Below are 19,037 nucleotides of genomic sequence, written 5' to 3' on the forward strand. Positions count from 1 at the left end.
ATCAAAATACAAAGAATTTTCATCTTTCTTCTCCAGTTTCGCTATGTTACAAGCCGAGGGGTTTTCTCATTGTGATGATTCCTTGCACTGTCACCTAGTGGAATCCTCCAGATTTACTTAAAGTACACGTACAAGTATAGTCAGTACACAGCTTGCTTAGCAGCAGAGCCCTGAAGCACCTGTGTCATGTAGTGTCAAGTAAATGCTTGGCCTTAAATCTGAAAGGAGCATCCCTAGTGGTAGACGATTACAGAAAGCAGGCTAAAGATGCTATTCTACATAGGATCACCGAAAGAGGCACAAATCACTTACATGAGCTTACCCCCCAAAAAAAAAAAAACACACCACAACACACAACAAAATAGTTTACATCAATAGCTAAATTAGTGCGACATCTGAGGTTATTTGGTTCCTTAATGTACAAGAGCAAACAAATCTTAATCTGATATGTCAGAACGACTTGACAAACATGAAGTTTGGTTATTAAGTGTATAAAAAACACCAGCGACAGCCTATTATACCTCATGTAAAAGGAGCCTACCAACTAAATTATTGTAAAGCTTAGAAAGCAAGGGCTCAAAAAAATCGATTTTTGTGATCGGCCAAACTGATCACCAATTGAGTTTTTTATAGTGAAAAGCAGACAATTCATTGGAGCACCACTTAGTTTCTAAAACAATTGAAATGAACTGATCCAAGTAGCATCACTGTTATTTTTAAACTCTGATTTTGATTATATACAGTCTTAACCACAAAAACAAAAACTGAAAAACAAAAAGTTAATGACCAAATTTACTACATGTAGAAACCGTTAAGACAAATTAAGAAAAGCACATATTCTAACTAGGGCTGGGTGATAAAATGATAAAGATAATTATCGTGAAATAACTTTCCCCTCAGTGGACATACAAGATACGAGTAAAATTATAGATTTTCTGATCAATCATTATTTCCCCCCCCTCATTTAAAAAAGGACTCAATATGAATTCTTAAAGTCTCAAGATAGTAATTGAGCAGGGTAGAGATTCACGAGAACTATTTGTAGACTTTTGCTTATGTTGGTTTTTGGGGTCCAATCCAGGAGACTGCACCAATGCACCCATTAAGGCTTTCTACGGAGAAGAGAAAAAAAAACTTTGCATAAAATGGTGGGTCCTCTTTAACTGAAATCAGCATCTTAAGACACTTAAATCAGAAGTGTGGAATTACTATAAATTCAAATGGAGCGTTGGTAAAGAACAAAGGCTTAAAAGCAAATTCATATGTAAGCTGTGCAACTTGGACGTCTATTGTTGTAACACATTAAATTTGACAAACCATCCATAAACATCCCCAGTCATCATCCATACGAGGAGAACCTAAACAATTTACACTAGAGACATTAGGTTGCTACAAGCTTCTGTTTAATTCACATCATGCCCCCAAAAAAAATAACAGAATCTATAGCAGTTTTTAATCTGCAAAGACAAAAAACTAAGTAGCCCCTGTCATAAAAAGTGTGGTCACAAAGGAGCTAACAAAGTAGCTCCATAGAAGCAGCATTATCAGTCACGATGGCCTGTTTTTCTTTTATTTTCCATTCATTCAATGCCACTGTCAACAAGCATCAGCTTTAGAACATGTGTGGACTCCGATGTGGCGATACATGTTAGTTGTATTACGGTGAATGTTGAATGAGTGCAGTGAAAGTTGCGTTTTTTTGTTTTTAAATATAAAAAGAACAATGATAATTTTGTTCCACTTATCTGTTCATTACTGATCAAGCATTTCTTCTTAAAATGTTGCATGCTTATGCTATGAAGTCACTATGTAGACACCCTTGAAATAAAGTGTTAATGAAATTTGTACAATTTATATTATTTTCTGTGCATGGCCAAGTAATTTCTAAAAAAGCTTACACTTCAAAATATATCCATGCACACTAATTCAGTCAAGATTAAAATCGAGATTGAATCAGCTTATTGTGAATTGGAATCTAAACATCAGTGAAGATGCCCAGTTCTACAGTCGTTACAACATCAATAGCACTCCTTCCATCCGTGTTTTGACAGACAACACAAAAAGCCAATGATAATGAGAATAGCACTGCAACAAAACCAATCATGTAGATGGAACAGAGGTACAGTAACAGAATTTTGGTTTGAAGTGGGGGGGTTGGAATCATTGTCACTGAAGACAACACCCCAATGGACACAGCGTTTTTTTTTTTTCTGTCCACCCTGGCAATCAGACCTTACTCCTTTTCTATGTTAACTAATGTGGTCTTATTTTCAATTTCTTGTCTTATTTTTCTTTTCTTCATTATGTAAAGCACTTTGAGCTACTTTTTGTATGAAAATGTGCTATATAAATAAATGTTTATTTTCTCATTTGACGATAGAGGGTCTATTTGTGTGTTGGTTTCCCAATAATTTAAAAACAGTGTGCATCTATACAAAGGAAACAATTTAATATAGAGGTAGTTTTGAGATTTTACTTTGTATTATTACCAACTATTTCTTTGGACATGACCAAAGAATCTACTTTGTGCTCTCCTGTAAAACTTAAAATCTAAATTCTAAAATCTTTAAAGCTTTCATTGTTTTTGAAGTTGACCAAAATTTAGTGTGTTCTCCTGCAAAATTAGAAAGCTTTTGACTAGTCAAAATAGGCTTTGCGTTTTACTTATAGAGGTATAGTAAAGAATCACCCTCTTTGAAATATTCCCTTTTTGTTGCTTTACAGCCTTAAATGAAAACACACACAAAAAATATTTCTTCTGAGCTTTACTTACTCAATGCAACCTATAACATCTAAGTGAAAGATCTCACAGCTACAGTTCAGAAAAATTATAAAAAAAACAAGACATACGGAGATTAATAAAGGATCACCCCCAATGTCATGTCATTTTGTTGAACCACATTTTTGCTTTAATGACAGCCTTGAGTCTGTTGGGATACTTCTCTATCAGCTTTGCACATCTAGATTACGTAATATTTGCCCACTCTTCTTTGCACAACTGTTCAAGTTTGATCAAATTGGACGGTGAGCATTGGTGGTCTGCTATCTTCAAATCTTTCCACAGATTTTCAATGGGATTTAGGTCTGGGCTCTGACTGGGCCACACAAGGACATTCACTTTTTTCTCCTTCAGGAACTGTGTGGTCGATTGTGCTGTGTGCTTCAGGTCGTTGTGTTGAAAGGTGAACATTCTGCCCATCTTCAACTTTCTGACAGAGGGTAGCGGGTTTTCCTCAAGAATGTGACGGTATTTTGCTCCATCCATTTTTCCTTTTACCCTAATGAGCGCCCCAGGCCCTGTAGCAGAGAAACACCCCCACAACAGGATGCTGCCACCTCCATGCTTTACTGTAGGTATGGTGTGTTGTGGAGTGTGAGCTGCACTGGATTTCCACCAGGTGTACCGATCGATAGACAAAAGAGTTTGAATTTGGTCTCATCTGACCAGAAGACATTTTTCCACTTGGCATCAGAATCTTCAAGGTGCATTTTGGCAAAGCTCAAATAAGCCTTAATGTGGCCTTTCTTGAGAAGTGGCTTTTCCCTTGCAATCCTCCTGAACAAGCCACAATTGTGGCGTGCTTGTAAAATGGTTGTCACATGCACACAATGACCACTCTTTGGCATAAAATTCTGTAACTCCTTCTAAGTGGCCATTGGCCTCTAGGTAGCCTCTCTTGCCAGTTTCCTCCTTGCTCTTCCATCCAGTTTGTAGGGACGGCCGGAACCAGGGAGGATCCTAGTATTACCAAACACTTGCCACTTCTTTATTATGGACTTTACTGTGCTCCTTAGGATTGATAAAGCCTTTGAGATTGTTTTGTATCCATCTCCTACCTTATGTCTGTCCACAACTCGATCCCGGACATCTTTTGAAAGTGGCTTGCCACCCATAGTCAGTTGTTTGCTGTCCGTTGCACTACCAAGCAAGGGAATGCTCCAGGAACAGCCATTTTTTATGCTTCACTAAATCACACCGATTACAATTGATCACAGGTGGAAGCCAGTAAACCATGGTCTGCAATGGAAATGGTGCTTACTTACACCTGATTGAGTTTAGGTGGGTGGTGATCCTTTATCAATCTCAGTATATCTTGTTTTTGATTTTATTTCTAAACTGCAGCTGTGAATTCTTTCACTTGAATGTTATAAAAATTGCATTGTGCAAGTTTTTTCAGTAATTTAACACTGGAGAAAATATTTGCATTATTAATTTAGATTTGCGATCTGAACAAAGATTGAAAAGGTAGAGTGAAATGAATTACTGGAATGTATGGGACATTATGAGAACTTCTTAATAAAGATTAGATTTGGTATTGGTATACATATCAACAAGGACATTACATTTTGTGTTAATGGCAAAATTTTCAATAGTCAATTAAAACAAAGTGTTAGCACCCAAGTTTATAAATTTACCCTTTGTCCAGAGACAAACATTTTAAAACAGTAATGAAGTTATGACCAAATATGTATGATCACTCTCAGAAGAGGAAAAAAAAAAAAGTGAAAAATAAAATATTTGCAGTGGGCTTCAATTTATTGTTCTGTCCATGTTGCCTAAAATGTAAGGCTAGTGAGAAAACATTGTCATTATGAAATATAGCTAGATAGATAAAGTAGGAGCATCATGTTACATGATTAATGCAGCCAATAAAAGTCTACTGATCCAAGTATTTGGAGTTTGGGTGTTGGAAATTGAAGTGCCAATAGACTCTCTAACCTAAGTATCATATATGTCACCATTGCAATTTCAATTATATCAGATTAAAATGTCCAAAAACTTGCATGGAAATAGAAACCAAAACATTCTTTTATCAGAAATGCAAACTCACCAGGCGCCCAACATTCTCCCTCGCCAGTGAGGGGTCTGACTGATTAACACTGTTCATATATTCAAATAATTCACGATTCAAATTGTACAGTTCTCCAAAGTCAATCTAAGAAAGAAAATGAAACGGTTGTGTAATATGTTCAACAATCAAGATTAAAATGGTCTTACTCATTGATTTAAAAACTAAAGAGTTTTCCCTCCCAGCACAGGCAGTGGATAGGCTGACATTTTGGCAAAGTAATAATAAAATTAATTAATGACATAAAAAAATATTCAGGAAACAAGTTCTCTACACCTTCTACACAGTGTTATTTTTTGATATTCAAACACACAAATATTACTCTCTACAACATTGACAGTTAAACCTAAAAGTTATGTGCAATATGCCCTGAATGTTTATTACCTCTTTTCCTTTGTTTGAGGAATTCTCAGCCCATTCAACCATTACCACACCTTTCATGTAATTTACGTCTGTTATATTTGCAGCATGTACTCGTCCTGTATAAGAAAAAGGGAAAAACAGGTATTGTTTTATTTTGGTATTTTCACATTCTTGATACTATACTGAATCATCACTTATGGTGATATCTAATTATAGTATCGATAACAAAATTTGCCAGTTTCTTGTCCCACTAATCTTGAGGGATCCTGCTCACATCAAAACAAAGCAGCATGTGGATGTCGAATACAAACACATTATCACTTTCGAATTTTCTTTTAAGAACATTAAACAGCTTTTGCGTTGAACATATAAACAGTGATATAATACAACATATTTTAAAACTTTACAGACTAATAAATCTTTTACTGAGATTAAATATCGCCATGTTTTAAAAACAGAGATAAATAATGCAGCCTGTTTTAACACTCAAAAGGATGATGTGCCGAAAAAAAAAACAGACACCCATTCTCTCATTAACTGTGATTTTACAAGCTATTCTGTCTGCTCTGAAAGTAAATAAAACACTTTTACTCTAATATACAAACAAGCAACTTCTAGAACTGTGGGAAAGTGAGTACTATAAAAGGTAACGTACACAACGTAGTTATATATTACGATACATATTTTTGTAGCTATATTAATACTTATATTGCAGCAATTTAGCTAAACAAACACACTACAGTTTAAACTAAAAGAAAATTCATTCCTACCGTTGCTGCGGCTGATTTTAATGGACAATCCAGGCCTTATACGGTCTAATAATGACGGGTCCATTCTTCTTCTTTAGAGATAGATGTGTACGCTGAAGATTTCAAATTAAAATATATTGCTAAAATAATCCAGGAAAGAAATGCACACAACACTACTTGTGACTGTGTTTAACTGCAATTTTCAGATTGCAATCATAACATTCACCATAGAGTAAGCAGTTTAAAACCGCCACGCTTTTAAAAAAGACACGAACGGAAGTAACGACAGCATGTCGGGAAATCGCAAGCGCAAACGGGAAATGTAGTCCTTGCGAAACTCCGTGTGGGACACTTTTCTATATGAAGTAAACAAGGCGTCTTATTTTTTTTGCAATATAAGTTTAGAACAGTATAAGTTTAGATTTTAACATAATAATCGCTTTAATGTGCTTTAAATTTACTGACGAGTCTGGCAAATATTTAAGCGTGATATTAATAAATACGTGACCACATTGTCTTAACCACGTTTTACGGGTACTGGTGGACGATATAACGGATACATTATTGTGACTATCGTACGAACCAGAAGAGAGTTACTCTATGGTTTGTATTACAGTCATCCACCCATTCACTGATCTCAGTATAGTATATCAACCTTTCATTTTTAAAAAATGAAGTGAAACCTACAAATACACCCTTCTTACAATTAGTCTTTTTTTAACGTTAAATGTTGCAAATGAGTATGCAAAAAATGTTACATGACATTATCAAGCCCATTTAATCAAACTGAAGGTCATAGGCCTTAGAAGCTGTCCCAGCAGCACTAGCCATACTGGAGTGCCAATCCACTATTTATATACTAACATTTGTAAATGGTCTTTTATCTGGTGTACATGTAAAGTATTTTACTTCATCTGTTCATGTCTTATACTTAGCTAACTCTAATAAAATAACGTTTTGATAGCATGAATGTTTTATCATATTATAAATTGTCTAGTAGTCGTCATAAATTGATGATTTGTGAGATTCGTTTATGGGGTTGCAAAAAGCCTGAGTACTGATACCACATAAATCTACACCTCCTTATATAAAGGAAGGAGTTTCAATTGCAAGACATGAAGGAATGGCCCTGAATATGAACTTTAGTCAGCAAAAAAATATATATTTTTTTTTAATGTAAGTGTTAGCATTCAAAGCACACAAGTACATTCTCTCTCTTATGTATTACATCCATTATACATATGTATTATATTACAGCTAGATATAAATATACAGTGTCCATCCTAGCTGCCTTATACAAGTCAGGAACCAGTCCTGAGAAGGATGTAGTCTTTCACTTGGTGTATGTACTCTTGGTTACTCAAATGCTAATTTAATCTGGAGTCACCAGTCAGTATACCCTGCAGACGTCGCAGATGTTACCCCGCAAGGTCCATGGAATTTTGAGGTGGGACCCTGTGTTAGGATATAGCGGGCTGGATAATGAATGACTGGCTGACTAACCACTATCTTTGCTATTAACCACATACAAAGTTGTCTTAAAATATATTTATATTACAATGTGTACAAATATCCAAAATGTCAATTGTGAACCACACTTACTTCACTTTCACACATCAGGACTGGAACAACCATGTCATTGCTGACAATATTTTTATAGTTCCAAGACTGTGCCACCTTTTACTATGTTTTTATAATTCACTTTTATTACCATCAGAATCTATAATGGTTTAGACTTGTTTCACTTTATGCACTTTTGTAATGTAACAAGTGTTCCTTCTTTATCTGTTTCAAGTTTATACACCTTTCATTTGTAAAGTATTTAACAGATTGCTTCTTCAAGTCCCTATAAACATTTAAATGGTGGTACAACCTAGATGGCACATAAAATGGAATACTGCACTTCTTGGTCATCTATTATTTATTCCAGAGTTACAACTGGTAGTGCATATTAAACAATATATCTAAAGTGCTGATCAGTTCACATATATCATAGAGCGTGTCATATTTAAGCTTTCTTAATTACATACACAATAATGTTAAAATCATCCAAAGAAACCCACACACAATTCACTATAATTCAGTACAATAATAAAAACCTATGTATATATAGTACTTGCAAAAACATATTGTATATATTGCATGTAATTATATATATATATATTTATATATATATAGATATATATATACACACAGTGGATTCAGAAAGTATTCAGACTTTTACTTTCCACACACATCAATCTATACTCAATAATTCACAATGAAGAATTGAAAACATGTTTTCAAAAAGGTTTCCAAATGCATTAAAATTAAAACTGAAATCTCTCAGATGCTTTATGGGTGTTTAAGAATGGCCAGTAAAGGACAGTCTTAGGCTTGTTCCGAAACCACTCCTGCATTGTCTTGGCTGTATGGTTCCAAACTTCTTCCATTTCACACTTATTGAGGCTTCTTTGCTCTGATCTATACCTTAACTCAGTTTAATCACAGAGGTCTGTGGAGAGCTCCTTACACACAATGGCTGGATTTTTGTCCTAACATGCAGTGTGCATTGTGGGACTTTATTTACAAAGGTGTGTGCTTTTCTAATCTTTCAGATCAATTCATTTTGCCACAGGTAGACACCAATCAAGTTGTAGACTCATCTCAAGGATAATTAAAGCAAACAGGATGTTTGGAGTGCCACAGAATAGGGTCTCAATACTTAAATAATATCAAAAAATTAAATCTCTCATATTTTTCAATAAATTTGCAAACCCTTGAAAACAGAGTCTTACTTTGTTATTATGGGTTATTGAGTGTTTATCGATGGGAAAAATTGCAGATATATTTATTTAATTTTAAATCTCTCTAAATTCACTGTATATTTTGGTTATATACATACAAATATATATATATGTGTGTGTGTGTGAGTGAGTGTTTGAGTGTGTGTATTCAATACTATGTATACTAATTATTTATAAATAGTTAAAAACAGGAATTAGCCCTGGACATTGAGCTTGCACTGCCTCTTTTTTAAAAAATGGTCAAATCATCAAGTCAAAAATATCTGTAATCAAAGCCAACTAAAACCAAAAATGTAACTAAACCAAACTTTTACAAAGGTGCATTCACTTTGCTACAGTTGACCATTTGTCAATCTTGCTCAGCAAATCTCTTCTTCAAACTACTCAGCACTAACTCTATATCATCTGCTCCCCCAATATTCCCCAGCAGGGAACAGCATAAATCTTTAGCATTTTGCTGCATTGCAGACCACAAAAATGTAGGTCTCTAGTAAGATACTCTAGTAATATAAACTGGCATTCTATCCAAGGTTCTTTATTTAATACTATTGTGCAGTGTTGGAATTAATTATGAGCAGAGGGCAAAATACTACCAAAATAAACAATTCTTCCACTTAAAACTTGAGCAGGGACACGTAAATGCCCCAAAATGACACATAATCATAGTTATAATTAATATGGATTATTATAACTATGGCACCAAAATTGGTTTTGACACTTCATCTGCATCTAATGTTATGCTTTTTTGTTTACTAATTTCACCTTTCTCGCATTTGTGTGCTGAATGTATTAATTCTTCTGTTCGTAAACATTGTACAACTGGCTGGACAATAATAAACACAGCTACACGTGTAACTATTACATACTGTTGGTCAATATACTAACTATGGGAACATGGAGCTGCATTGCAAATAGAAATGCGTGTTTATAAAATGCATCAAATGTTTTGTAAGGCTTAAAAAGCTTTCCCTCACAGTAGCTCTTCTGCTGCTAGTGATTTCATGAAGAGAATCTAAAATATGAAACACATCTGGCTTTCCAGCACATATAAATCTAACATCACATGTCTACATTTGTTGAGTATTTGATGATGGTTTATGACTCAGTTAATTTTGAGAGCCAACAGGCTGGCTAATGTAAGCTACAATGTTCTATTAAAAAATCAGGTTGGAAAACTATAACAGTGCTTCTCAAAGTATGGTCCATACTGACTGAGATACTGAATATAAGTATTTTCTCTGCTGCCTGACATTAGCACTACAAAATGAAATGATTGGTCCATGAGGAACTGGTCTAAAACTATCACCAAAGAGCACACTGTTGAACTATCTTGAAGACAGTAACTGTAGTGATTCATTATGTTTGCAGTGCATGGTCATGTGGAGAAGATTCTCAATGTGAAAAATGAACATGAACTTTATTAATTAACAAAATGGAAAAAGTATGCATTCCTCCTTTAGTGATTTTTTTTTTACACAGGCACTTAAGGGCATAACCAACATCATTCAACTTTACAGTAACTCTTTCAATAAGCTATTTAACAGGTGAGGGGACGCTGGCGCACGCAAGTTGCTGCCGCTCCTCCCTGTTAACAACACTTTTCGCAAAATTCGCCTTTATTCTACACTTTCTCACGCTTGTTTTATTTCTTTTACTGTACGTATAGTTCGTGGATACAGCCGACCTGAATTGCATGGATTTGGCTTAATATTTACAGATTTTATGGACTCTACTTTGACTGGGAACAGCTGAGTCTGTGGATCGCGGGACGAGACCTACGAACATTTCTTTGTACCTGGCGATCTATGACCTCGGGATAATCTTTCTCCGTGATTATATTCGCTATGCTGATCTGCTCCCGATTCATTTTACAGTACTGTACGACTGGGATCTGATCTGATGCTCATATTAACCTGGCTTATGGCTCCGGGGCGATCACGCATGAAATTATCAAGCGTTATTGTTTGTGGCTGTGTATTGGAACCTGCAAATCCTGCTACCTCCTCCTGCTATGCTTTCTGCTGCTTTGCTATCGCCGTTCATCTCATCTAATCCAAATGGTTCCGCTATGCTGTGCTGCTTCTCCACTGCTTTTCAGATAAGTATTGCCAAGTATCATGCTAAAATACTCTCATGACAAACTCCTTCTTATTAAACAGTTTGTCCAGAGCAAATGGTCTGATTGGAACATCCTAAAAGACGCCGGTATTTTACAGCGCCCGAAATATATACATCGCGGGTCAGGTCGCCGCCACCGCCGGGGTGCGAATGAAAAGACAACCGGCAGCATTTGCTCAGGAATAAGCATTCCTTCTCATGGCTCTGGAAATACAAGTGTCAGTGTGCCAAATTTACATTCTGTGGAAATAAACCCTGATCACAGCTCTGTGCAAAAAGATGCCTCATTGACTAACATTGCTCTGTTTAACTCAAGATCTCTTAATGGCAAAGCATTGGTGCTGTCAGAACTCATCACTGACACCAAACTTGATATACTGTGTTTAACGGAGACTTGGCAAAAACCAAACGAATTGACGTCTCTCACGGAGGCGACTCCACCTGGTTTCACTTTCCATACAGAACCTCGCAGCTCTAGACAAGGAGGCGGGCTAGCGGTAATTATCAGAGCAGACTTAAATATCAAACGAATCCCAATTGACTGTCCACTGTCTTTTGAGTGCCTGGCTCTTAAACTAATAACGGAAACAGGTCCTGTCTCACTCATTGTTCTTTATCGTCCCCCAAAATACAATGCATCCTTCTTATCTGATCTGATTGAACTTTTAACCCACCTAAGCTCTTACTCTCAGAGAATTATCCTTCTTGGTGATTTCAACATCCATATTGACATTACTACATCTAAACTGAGAAATGAATTCCTATCCTTACTGGACTGTTTTGACTTGACACAACATGTTGATTTTCCCACCCACTCTGGTGGTCATATATTGGATCTGATCTGCACTTCTGGACTATCTGTTGCCAATATTTACAGCACTGATTTGGGACTCTCTGACCATAAAGCAGTATTTTTTACTGTCTCACTGCCTTTACCTCCTCTTACCTGTAAACGACAAATTTCTTACAGAAACCTTAAAAATATCTGTCCCTCTATCCTTTCTGGATCCATTTCTGATCTTTTACTGTCTGCACCTATTCCGTCAACACTAGATAGTCTTGTTGACCACTATAACTCAGCCCTTCATTCAGCATTAGATAAAACAGCTCCTTTAAAACATAAGGAGGTTTCCTTTAAACGTTCAGCTCCTTGGTATAACTCAGAATTGCGATCTATGAAAGCAGCTGGCCGCCTTGAGAGAATGTCACGTAAGACTGGCCTCACTGTGCACATCCAGGCTTTCTCTGACCACCAAAGAGCTTACAGAGAAGCACTAACTGCTGCTAAGAACACCCACTATGGCAGAATAATAGAAAGTGGCCACGATAACCCAAGGGTTTTGTTTTCTGTAGTTAATAAACTACTCGAACCTGCATCTGGCCCAACTACCTCTTCTACTGAAGTCTGTGAGGATTTCCTCCACTTTTTCCGTAACAAAATTAAAGATCTAAATAATTCAACTAACATAAATACATCATCTGTTTATATCTCTCCCTGTTTTCCCACTCCATCCAGCTCCTTCTCTAAGTTCTCACCAGTCACATCTGCTTTGATTAATGACCTGCTTTGTAAGATGAGGCCAACTACTTGTGTACTGGACCCCATCCCCAGCACACTACTTAAATCCTGCCTTCATGCCATAATCCCGACTGTTACAACAATAATAAACTCATCCCTTGACACTGGCTCTGTGCGCTCACTTTTAAAATCGCTTCTGTAACCCCAATGTTAAAAAGTCTGGTCTTGATGCTGACAATCTTAACAATTTCCGCCTATTTCCCACTTACCTTTCCTGTCAAAAGCTCTTGAGCGTGTTGTAGCTTCCCAGCTCACCAATTACTTAACGTCTAATAATTTGATGGAACCCTTTCAGTCTGGTTTCAGGGTGCAGCACAGCTGTGAAACTGCTCTGCTACGGGTAACCAATGATTTGCTTATGGCAGCAGACTCTGGACAAACCAGCATATTAATTCTGTTAGACCTCAGTGCAGCATTTGACACTGTCAGACATGACATTCTACTGTCCAGAATGGAGAACATGCTGGGTATCTCTGGCACTGCCCTCCAGTGGTTCAAGTCCTATCTGACTGATAGGCAAGAGTTTGTTAGTCTTGGCAACAGCAGATCCAGCTCGCGCCAGTCACACAAGGAGTTCCTCAGGGCTCTGTCCTGGCCCTCTTCTCTTCTGTATTTATATGCTTCCCTTGGCCATATTATTCGTAGCTATGGACTGGGCTATCATTTTATGCAGATGATACTCAACTCTACTTCAATGTTAAAAGTGGAACTTCATCAGAGCTTTCTCAGCTCACAACCTGCCTTAGTGAAATTAAAACCTGGATGGAGCAGAACTCTTTAAAATTAAACTGCAACAAAACTGAACTCCTGCAAATTGGGACTAAAATGCAACTTAATAAAATGAGCTCCTTCCCAGTCCATCTTGGTGGTGATCTCATCAGACCTGCCTCTACTGCAAAGAATCTTGGTGTCATTTTTGATTCCTCCCTTTCTTACTCCACCACATAAATCACATTAAGAAACTTTCTTACTTTCACCTCCGTAACATATCCGTGTTCGCTCCTTCCTCTCCTTTTCTAATGCTGAGAAACTTGTCCATGCTTTTATCACATCCCGCATAGATTATTGTAACTCGCTGCTGGCAGGTGCCCCTTCTAATCTTATATCACAGCTCCAGCTTATTCAAAACTCAGCTGCAAGAGTCCTTACTCGAACCAGCAGCAGCGAGCACATCACACCCATCCTGCTCCGTCTTCACTGGCTCCCTGTGTCTTACAGAATCGAATATAAAATCCTACTAATAACCTACAAAGCCTTAAATAACCTCGCCAAACTACATCAGTGACCTTCTCCATCACTATGTGCCTGCCCCCACTAAGGTCCTCTGATTCTGGCAATCTTGTTGTGCCCCACACTAATCTACACTCCATGGGTGACAGGGCCTTCAGCTGTATAGCCCAGACTCTGGAATGACCTACCGAAATTAATCAGGTCAGCTGACTCCATGAATTCTTTTAAAAAACAACTTAAAACTCATCTGTTCAGGAAGGCTTTTAGCTCTACTTGACTTCATTCCCCTTCTCTCAGTTTACCTCTCTGTCAAGATGCTCATGTAACCTGTGTGTGTGTGTGTGTGTGCAGACCATCAATTCTGTTGTCTGTTAGGCTTTCTCTGAATTTACTGTCTTAATCTTCTTATTTATTTATTTGGTTTGTACTATGCTATATACTGTATACCCTGCCGTTCTTTCTTATATTCTGTAAGTGCCTTGAGCATGGGAAAGGCTATATAAATAAAATGTATTATTATTATTCCTCAAGTTAAGTCCAGGTCTACACTCTGGCTTGTGGTTTTTGTCCTAACTAGTTTCTTTTTTTAAATAGACCCATTTTTTCATTGAGAAAGTTGTTATATCACGGTTTCTTTGCTTTTCTTGTGTCAATTCATAAAGTACAAAACTGTTTGCTAATTTCTTTTGGAATGAAGCAAGTATTTACAGTACTATGAAAAAGTCTTAGACACCGAAGATTTATAACCAGTATATAAATTTTGTCTTGAATGTTTATCATTTGCCTTCTGCATTAGGGTGAATCACTACTTGGAGTACACCACAATGTACATAAGACAACAGATAAAAAAAAGTATTAAGAAATTGAAATAGAAAAAAAAATCTTCCTTTATACTTTTCCTTTTTTCCTAGAATTTATATATAATATACTGTCACACACGTGCAAATAGGAGGCAGCTGAAGGGCTTAGAGAATAATGTTAACACATCTGCCCGGGGGCGGCAGGGTGCACTGACTCTCTTTTTAAGTCTCCTGCAGACCTTTCCCGGAAAATCCCGCCAGGAGCTGGTGCCTCAGCTCAGAGCACGTCACTTCCGGTCCAACCCCGAGGATGGCATCACTTCCAGTCCCGGGCCCGAGGACGACATCACTTCCGGTCCCGGCTCCGAGGACGACACTACTTTCCCCAGACTCCCTATAAAGCATCACTCCCCTCCTCTGGATTTCAGTTCTGTTTTGGACTCAGTCTTGTAAACTACTTTTTGTCTTACAATTCTTTAATTTTGCAGCCAGGAACATATTATATGGGTGGCTGCCCCAAACCTTTACCATGTCTGGACTCTCACTGTGTCACAATACATATATTATTTAGATTTCTTATATTCAGTTCTATGATACAAAGGTGGATTCACCCTGAGGGATGGAGTCCAATCATAAAACAATATTTATAAACTGCAGTGTATAAGGACTTCATTTGAGAATGTGAACTTGAAGATTAACAATCAATCTTTGTTCAGACTGAAATGATTAAGTACACGATTTAAAGCTCCTTACAAATGCCAGTATCGTTTGGAGTAAAAGTTTATTTTTTGTTACTTTTTTCTTATATTTATATTAATGTATTTTCAAATAGATACATACATTTTTACTTGTTTTAGACTCTGCTTAAGTAACTGTACATTGTATTTATTTTAATTTTAGTAATTTTTTCTATTTTGGTTTCTTAAGAGTTATATCTGTTGCCTTATCAATAGTAGCGTGCAAAACTATTCAGTCCCCTTGAAAGTCATCATAATTTTCTGCATGACAAAAAATTTGTACATCTATTTATCCATTCAGCATTTTAATGCGGACTCTTATGCTCTAACAATACATTTCCAAGGTCAAAATAAACTATTTTCCTTAGACAGTTAACTAAAGAAAAAAAACTCAAAAGCATTCAAGCGCTACACATGAATACTTTGTTGAGAATCCTTTTGCTGCAATAACAGTCTTTTAGGGTAAGTATGTACCAGTTTTGCATATTGTTCAGGAGTGATTCTTTGCCATTCTTCTGAGCAGAATTTATATAAAGTCTCTAGGTTGGTAGTGTGGCACTTCTGTACAGCAGTTTTTAAATATTGCAACAGATTCTCTCTGTGGTAAGATCAAGGTTTTGACCCAAACATTCATCTTTCTGTTTTTGAGCCATTCCAGTGTTTCTTTGGCCTTATGTTTAGGGTCATTGTCACGTTGCAAGATGAATCTTCTCCCAAGCTGTAGGTTCACAGCAGACTGGAAGAAGTTCTCCTGCAGTTTTGTGCGGTATTTGTGTCCATCCATTGTTCTTTCAACTCTGACAAGATTCCCAGTCCCGGCACAAGAAAAGCACCCCCATAGCATGATGCTGCCACTGCCGTATTTCACCATAGGTATGGTAGTTCTTCAGGCATGGGCAGTGTTTGTTTTATGCCACACATACATGCCTGTTTTATGGAAATTGTTTATCCATGCACCTTCACTCAAGTTTCAGTCAGAGAGCATCACACGCTTCTGAGAGTGACTGTTGGATTTTTAATAGCCTAGTAAACTCTCTCACCAGTTGACATCTTGCTTTAATGTTTTGTTTTGAGGGATGACCTGTTCTAGTAAGAGTCTGGGTGCTGTGAGGAACCTTCCACTTTCTGATGATGGATCCGACCATACTAAATGGGACATTCAAACTGTTCAATATTTTATTGTACCCATTTCCTGACTTGTGCATTTCAATTACTTAGTTTCTCATATCAGCAGCCTTTGTCTTCATTTTTGCAGTGATTGTACAAGGGTGCTTTTTATTATCTAGACAGAGAAGTTAAGCAAAATGACAACTTTTATTGGCTAACTAGAAAGATTATGATATGCAAGCTTTTGAGGCAACTCAGGCCCCTTCTTTTGGTGTAATTTTGCTTAACTTCACACTACATTCATAATGGCTAACACGGTACAACACCCTAGTACTATACTGTATATCTACAGAGATATAAAGAACTTGCAGACAGTACATAATTATGTTCAATTTTGGTCAAATGATAAGATCAAATCACCTTTGTGTTGTTTGTGATTGTTATTTGTGTAAACCTGGAGCTTCCAAAGCACAGAGGTTTAAATACAGAAACTGTATCTTTACAGTAACTTCTGAGTTTTTCATCTTCAGTTAAATATGTACAGAGAATGGTTTATTTTGACTTTGAAAATGCATTGATACAGCATAATTAAAAATACGGAATGGGTAAATATGTGTACAAATGTTTATCATGCAGAAAATTATGATGACTTTCAAGGGGACTGAATATCTTTGTGTACTACTTTTCCTTCTAGTGAGCTGTATTTAATGATTTAAAGAAGTACTGTTCAGCAGTTCTTCTCTTCCTAGTAATAAGTTATCTTTATATGATTCTGCATTAGTGTCTCAGAAGAAAAAGAAAGCATTTCAGATTTCCCAAAATTCATTTTCTAAAAAATTTAGTGGTACACAAATTACAAAACAAGTTTGCATTTTGTTAAAATATTAACTTTTAGTTTATATGCTATGAAAAGGGCTATATACAGTAGGTGCCCGACCCGACACAGACTGACAACGGAGGCACGTGTAAAAATAAAGAAAAAGATTTATTTTTCTTCAGTTGGGGGACACGTCTTCTCCGTGTCCCTCAGCCACAGCACAGTCCCGCACAAGCACACCGAATAAATGCAAACAAAATGCTCTCAGGTACTTCTTCCTCCACTCCTCCCAGGCAGCTTCGTCCTCCTCCTCATGACTCTGGCGCCCTGAGTAGTGGCCGCAGGCTCCTTTTATAGCCCACCCGGAAGTGCTTCAGGTGGCAATTAACCTAAATTGGGCTGCACTTCCAGGTGTGGCTGCATTACCACCCACACAGGCTCAGGAAGCCTTGCAACTCCCCCTGGCGGAGGCCACGAAACCCAACAGGGATGAGCTCTGAAGTCCCATGCCTGTGGCCCCAATTCATCCCAAGGGGGCTGCCACCAAGTGTTCCAGGAGACGTAGCGTGGATCCCATGGCTGCTGTCCCGGATCTAGTGTCAAAGAGGCATCCTGGCTGGGCATGGGTCCCAGCTGTCCGCCACAATGTTTATAGCCTATGCAATGCATGACTAAACAAAGATAACAAACCAATGCTAATGAACAATAATAACATGATGAATAGATTGATTTCTACTACATCCACTTTTGTTTCAGATAATCTGTTTGAATCACATTTGGAAAAGGACAACCAAACTAAAATGTTAGGATGTGGTAGACCAATCAAGTTAGAAAATGCATTGTGTGACATTTAGGTGTGTTCAAGTGCTGTGCAGGTACTGTACATAGTTTCTAGAACCATCTCAGTCCACTTCAAGGTTATTGGGTCAGGGGCTATCTCACTAGGACTGGGCAGAAGGCTAAAAATAGGCTTGACAGGCTAGTCCAGCACAAGGACCACTGTAACCCATGCACAGACATAAAAACACACACATCATATTCATATAAAGTGAGACTTTGCAAGTACAAATTCCAATTAACATAATCTAATTAAATAAGAAAAAAAACTTTTGTAATGAATTCCTACTGTGCTTGAGCATGTCTGGCCATAGTAATTTTCATGATTTAACACTTCCGAAGCTATTCAGTTATGATACATGCTAGAGAATAAGACAAGTGAAAGACAAACTTTATTACAGCAAGTAAGCATTATAGACATTAGGTGAATGTGGCACTCCGATTGTAAATTATAAGGTGGCCAGATTTTCAAAGTCCCAAACCAGGACACTTGTGTAGCAAGGCTGCACACGCATATAGCCCATCCTCATTTGTTTAATGCCTGCTTTATCTTGCCATCATCATCCGCATTATCATCATCAGAGATGGACCAGGGTATGGGAAAAAACACTTTCACAAATAAACATCTGGGATAGGTCACAGTGGTTGAAGTGTAAACAAATACATAAATGCCTTTGCTGTCTGTTTTTGTGTGCTTTGTGTTGCTCATCACAAAGCTGTTCAAATATAACAGAAATTCTGTGCTCAATGGTGTAAATACATGTATATTGTGATGATGTTTCATTCAGCAAAGCAACATTTGCAGCACTGAGAAATTTTATTAGATAAGGAGCCTTGATTAAAACCAGGACATTTTTATTTTTTTGTTATTTATCATTTCAGTAAGTGATATTAAAGTTAATCATTTAGACTAACAACAGTTTAACCCTGAAATTAATGTTTTAAATACCTAATGCTGCCATTAGGTGGCAGTATAGTATTATACATTAGTTGGTTAGTGTTGTAATTCAACATAGTGTAATATATGGTATAAGAAAGCCAATATAGTGTAACAGAGTAAATTA

General features: G+C 37.1%; 1 protein-coding gene across 2 annotated transcripts in view; it reads right to left on the reverse strand.

Moving 5' to 3' along the window:
• Window positions 1-6,248, reverse strand: part of kif2c (kinesin family member 2C) — a 39,682-nt gene extending 33,434 nt beyond the window's left edge. For both annotated transcript variants that reach the window (XM_039735706.1, XM_039735705.1), the window contains exons 1-3: window positions 5,984-6,248; window positions 5,235-5,329; window positions 4,833-4,937 (exon numbers count right to left, since the gene is read on the reverse strand). In XM_039735706.1, the coding sequence (XP_039591640.1) occupies window positions 4,833-4,937; window positions 5,235-5,329; window positions 5,984-6,047 (264 nt within the window). In that variant the 5' untranslated portion in view covers window positions 6,048-6,248. The remainder of the gene's footprint in view (window positions 1-4,832; window positions 4,938-5,234; window positions 5,330-5,983) is intronic.
• Between the last annotated feature and the right edge of the window lie 12,789 nt (window positions 6,249-19,037).

This window comes from Polypterus senegalus, chromosome 14 (genome assembly GCF_016835505.1).
Source record: "Polypterus senegalus isolate Bchr_013 chromosome 14, ASM1683550v1, whole genome shotgun sequence".
NCBI lineage: Eukaryota > Metazoa > Chordata > Cladistia > Polypteriformes > Polypteridae > Polypterus > Polypterus senegalus.